The sequence below is a fragment of the Helianthus annuus genome, chromosome 14, assembly GCF_002127325.2.
Source record: "Helianthus annuus cultivar XRQ/B chromosome 14, HanXRQr2.0-SUNRISE, whole genome shotgun sequence".
In the NCBI taxonomy this organism is placed as follows: Eukaryota; Viridiplantae; Streptophyta; class Magnoliopsida; order Asterales; family Asteraceae; genus Helianthus; species Helianthus annuus.
Window position 1 is genome coordinate 119,223,579 of NC_035446.2, and position 5,515 is coordinate 119,229,093.

At 39.9% G+C, this 5,515-nt stretch overlaps 1 protein-coding gene across 1 annotated transcript; it reads left to right on the forward strand.

The window, feature by feature from the left end:
* The first annotated feature begins 2,026 nt into the window (after window positions 1–2,026).
* On the forward strand, window positions 2,027–5,098 carry LOC110909220 (probable acyl-activating enzyme 5, peroxisomal). The gene is made up of 2 exons (XM_022154253.2): window positions 2,027–2,617; window positions 3,714–5,098. Exons 1-2 carry the CDS (start codon window positions 2,152–2,154, stop codon window positions 4,895–4,897), a joined length of 1,650 nt encoding a protein of 549 aa, XP_022009945.1. The 5' UTR covers window positions 2,027–2,151; the 3' UTR covers window positions 4,898–5,098.
* Window positions 5,099–5,515: the final 417 nt, after the last annotated feature.

The window sequence follows — 5,515 nt, forward strand, 5'->3', positions numbered from 1 at the left end:
GGGTCACCCAAAGTGACCTTTTCTACATGCACGACTTACTTACCGGCCGGGGGGGGGGGAACTTGGCGTACAGGTTAGCCGCATATCTCGCCGAGTACGCTTTTAAGTGTACCTCTACCCACATCAGCTGTGGGGGCTTCGTCACCCATCTTGCGAAGCATTTACCTCGCCCCTTGTCCCCGCAAGTGGCAAAGGGTATGACCCTAACACTCCAGCTTGACAGGGTTGGGAGGAACATAGCCCAATCGATGGGTTTGGCTCACGAGGTTGAGGGAGGGCGGCTGGTTTGGGCGTATGGTGTGGGTGAGGGACCCGAGGGAGAGGGAAGCGAGGGGGAGGGAGGCGATGGCGAGGGAGGCGACGGAGAGGGAGGCGGGATACATGAGGGGGTCGATCATACCGTCGATCGATCACAGGTAGCTGCGAAGGATTTATAGGGTGATCGCCCGTACGTTCGACGGAGCGTGAGACAGCGTGTGATGCCTCCACCGGGGGTGGAGGAGAGACTCGTTCAAGTCGAGTCGAGACTCACTCAGGTCGAGTCGGATGTAGCTGCAGTCAGAGGGGATGTACAGTGGATGGTCGAGGCGATTGTGGCTATGCATTCTGGCGCGCCCCTACCTCCACGAACTGGCGCTGCACCACCACCACCACCACCGCCGTAGCTGCTTATTGTATTTTTTTTTTGTTTATTTTACGTTTGAAACATTGTAAAAATTTATCTTTTTGTTTGTTTTAGATGTAAAACATTCTAAATATTAAACTTATGTTTAGATGTTAAGTTGTTTGTTTAATAATTATTGTCGTAGTTTATCATAATCATATCACATATTTATCGTTTTACAAAGTGGAAACTTATTAAACATTATAAATACGTTTAATTACAAACTCGTAACATAACCCGATATATACAACACTATTTTAAAATTTACAAAAGTTATTAAAGGGTTTCTCGATTGCAACAAAAAATTAACTTTTCTATACATATTTATCGTTTTACAAAGTGGAAATTTATTAAACATAATAAATACATTTAACTACAAACTCGTAACATAATCCGATATATACAACACTATTTTAAAATTTACAAAACTTATTAAACGGTTTCCCGATTGCAACAAAAAATTAACTTTTCTATACGGGCTATCCGGGCCGTATAACATTATACGACCCGTATACAGATTTCAAAACTAAAAACCCTTATCAAACCTTCGAAACAAAATTATGCAAATATGTATACGGCCCGTATATAACTATACGTCCTGTATACATATTAAAAATAACATTCCACCACATTAAATTTTGTGCATAAACATTCTATACGGCCCGTATCTGACTATACGGTCCGTATACAAATAGGGATGTGAAAATAAGATTATAGGGGTGTGGAAATAGAAGAACCCTTGTTATTTTGTCCGTGAAAGAGTTGAAACTCAAGAAATTCGCCCTCTTCACATTGATTCAAAGTTGCAAAGCGCGTTGATCTCTTCACAAAAGGCTTAGATACTCCTCAACTCAATTTTCTACTTGACAAGTTGAGTGTTATTAACCTACACACTCCAACTTAAGAAAGAGTATTGAAGGCTAAAATTATTTCTATATTCTCCCTATCATTCACTACTTTATTTCCTCCATTATTTACATACACAAATATTGTTTCCCATGCTTTCCTTTTTGCCTATTAATTCCCACTTGTATTATTCTAAAATATATCAATAACCCTTTGAACCATGAACGTGAATAAAATGTTACTAATTGATAATGGGTAAATATCCATTCACTAAATTTACATAAAACATATGCTAAAATTGTAGTACTTGATTCAGGCCCGTCTTCGTTCATTTCACCAAATATGCTAAAACAATACAGAGATGGACCACTTGCTTAACTATAATTTGGTAGATTACATGGATAACCACAAAGAAACAGTTTGGTGGTCCTACCTATGTACCATAAACAAATGTTTTGTAACAAGTGGCACGTGGTCCAACCTTATCAATTGGATCATCTGTCGATTTCTCTACATGCAAAGTCAAACACAAACGTCTTCTCCTTTTTAAATCAATCATGAATTCTGCATCTCACTCTCCACTTACATACAACCTTTCTTCTTCTAAATTAAATTAATCGATTCGTAGATAAAAATAAACGATGGATCAGTTCCACCCAAGACCAGCCAATTCTAGTCCACTTACTCCCCTTAGCTTTCTTGACCGGTGTGCTACCGTATACGGCGACTGTCCTTCAGTCGTATACGGTAACACGATCTACACATGGACAGAAACCCGACAAAGGTGTCTTCGGGTGGCTTCTTCGATCTCCAAACTGGGAATTAAGAGACAAGAGGTGGTTTCTGTTATTGCTCCAAATGTTCCTGCTATGTATGAGCTTTACTTTGCTATACCCTTCGCTGGAGCGGTTATTAATTCGATTAATACTCGTCTTGATGCCCGTACCGTTTCGGTTATCCTCGCACACAGTGAATCGAAGCTTGTGTTTGTGGATTATGATTCAGTTTCTGTTGTTCGTAACGCACTCTCTATGTTTCCGCCCAATAAGCCCAAACCGTTGCTTGTCCTCGTTATTGACGAGGGAGTAAAGATTCAAGATTCAACAGGTAAATTAATGTTTTACTAGCTCAATTAGTAGACCAGTACTAGTATTAAAGGTTTTTTTTTTTTAAATCTACAGTAACTTTATTTTATTTCTTATATTTTTTAGTTTATATCTCATCTTCAACGCTAGTTTATTTCTTATAATTTTATTTTCTTTTATAACTATTTTCAACATAGGGGTAGGATGATAAACTAATGTACCAACCAAATAACATATAGGTACCAGTATCTGTGTTATCAGAACCGGTATTAATATTTGTTTTTATGGTTTTTATCAATATAAAACACTAATATATTTTTTGGGTTACATAACCCCTTTGTGTAATAAAACCATTGTAAATAACATTTCTTTGAAGTCGTTGCAACCATTGTAACATTTTTAATAGATAATAAACGAGCCGAGTTCGAGTTAAAGAAACTACCAACGAGCCAGGCTCGAGCTTTAAAAACAAGGCTCATACCGAGCCGAGTTTAAGCTCGAGCTCTCATAAGTTAATCGAGATCGGGCTCAGCTCAATTCGTTTGCACCCCTAGCTTTAATATATAAATTTTGACTAGGCTTTAACCTTACAAATTATGTAGCATAGTTTTATTTCAGGAGTAGCATAGTTTTATTTCAGTGTTAGCGTAATATAATAAAACGTAAAAAAATGGTACTTCGCCGGAAAATTTGAAACCAAATTTTAACATTCCCTAATAATACACAACATCCGCCACTACTAAACATTTTTAACATTCCCGTTGAAACCAAGCCGACCTTGAACATATTTTTGATGTTATTTTACTAGTCCGGTTCAGTTTGACACTGGTTTCAAGGAGAGGAACCCAAACGGTCCCAAACCTATGGTTGCAACCAGTTAGGAATCGAGTTATTATTGCCGAATGAAATCATTGTACGTTATGTGACTAGTTCCACATCGTTATATGGGCAACAAATGTGAAGTTTATAGACCAAATAGGCTCCTTCACTCACAAGTCTTTTGGACGAGTTCTCGTGTTTGGGCTGTAACATTTTTGTGTATATCGATTCGGGTAGTAGGTATTGGTAACAAACTATATCAAATATTAATAAAACTAACAAAAATAATTCTATGGCAGGATTCGAATGTACTTATGAGAGTATGTTGGAAAATGGTGATCCGAATTTCAATTGGATCAGACCTGTATCCGAATGGGATCCTATCACACTGAATTACACCTCCGGCACGACGTCGTCTCCGAAGGGAGTGGTTCACTGCCACCGTGGCATGTTCGCCATCGCGGTTGACTCTCTTATCGAGTGGTCAGTTCCTAAGCAACCCGTTTACTTATGGACTTTGCCTATGTTTCACGCCAACGGATGGAGCTACACATGGGGCATGGCGGCGGTCGGAGCCACCAACATCTGCCTACGCAAATTCGACACCACAATCATCTACGACTTGATTGATAAACACGGCGTCACACATATGTGTGGAGCTCCAGTTGTTCTTAACATGTTATCGAACGCTCCCGATGTGAAGCCGTTAAAAAATCCGGTTAATATTATGACGGCGGGAGCGCCTCCGCCAGCGCCAGTGCTGGCCCGGGCGGAGTCTATCGGGTTTGTTATTAGTCATGGGTATGGGTTAACGGAAACGGGTGGGTTGGTAGTGACATGTGCGTGGAAGCGAAAGTGGGACCGCTTTCCGGCTACGGAGCGAGCTAGGCTAAAATCGCGACAAGGGGTGAGAACGGTTGTATTTACGGATATGGATGTTGTGGACCCCGAGTCGGGAGTTAGTGTGACTCGGGACGGGTTGACTCTAGGGGAAGTGGTGTTACGCGGTGGGTGTGTTATGTTGGGTTATTTTAAAGATCCGGAAGAGACCGCGAAAAGCATGCGGGAAAACGGGTGGTTTTATACTGGTGACGTGGCGGTAATGCACCCGGACGGGTATTTGGAGATCAAGGACCGATCGAAAGACGTGATTATTAGTGGTGGAGAGAATTTGAGTAGTGTGGAGGTGGAATCGGTTTTGTACACGCATCCGGCGGTGAATGAGGCGGCGGTTGTGGCGAGGGCGGATGAATTTTGGGGAGAAACGCCGTGCGCATTTGTGAGTTTGAAGGCGGAGATGGCGGGGAAGGTGACTGAAAAAGAGGTGGTGGATTATTGTAAAGGCAAGTTGCCGGGATATATGGTGCCGAAAACGGTGGTGTTTAAAGAAGAATTGCCGAAAACGTCAACTGGAAAAATTCAGAAGTTTGTTCTTCGTGAAATGGCCAAGAAAATGGGGACAATAAGGAAAAGTCGTATGTAAAGTTTAGATTGTTTAAACTATTTATAAAATCTTACTATTTTGTATTTTGGTGTCTTTGTGACTTAACTCAGTGCAAAACGCGTATGAGGTTCAACGTTTTTACGTCTATTTTTCGTTGTTTAATGGCTCTGTTACAATGGGCGAGCCCTAGGTAGACTTAGTTATTTTTGTTCTATATTTTACGTTTTGATTTAACTGTTACATGTTAACGCCGCAACAAACGTGCGTGATTCAACGTTTTTAAGTCTACGTTTTGTTCTGTTTAATGATCCTACCGTAACATGCTAGGCTTAACAGTAGTTTAAAAAAATAACAAGTTTTGACATACATTTATGAAAATACATTATCTATCTTCCATCTTATTAATAAACGTAACTTGGGTGTCATATGACCCATTCCTAGTGTAAGAGCATTCACATCCATTCCACCATATTTTCACCCTAAATTACACTAAAAAACACTACATTTTCTCTCTCTCCTTTTCAATTAAATAATATTCTTTTATGGAATGGATGTGAATGCTCTAACATGAGGAGAACTTCAAACAAGCATCTTATCTTACTATATAATAAAAGAAACCACTTTAGGGATATTTGTCATCATATTAGGCTATCTCTT

Excerpts from the sequence above, each read along its gene's own strand:
- LOC110909220 (XM_022154253.2), top strand. The coding sequence starts at position 2,152 with ATGGATCAGTTCCACCCAAGACCAGCCAATTCTAGTCCACTTACTCCC. Across the intron at positions 2,618-3,713 it reads AAAGATTCAAGATTCAACAG|GATTCGAATGTACTTATGAG; the intron begins GTAAATTAATGT and ends ATTCTATGGCAG.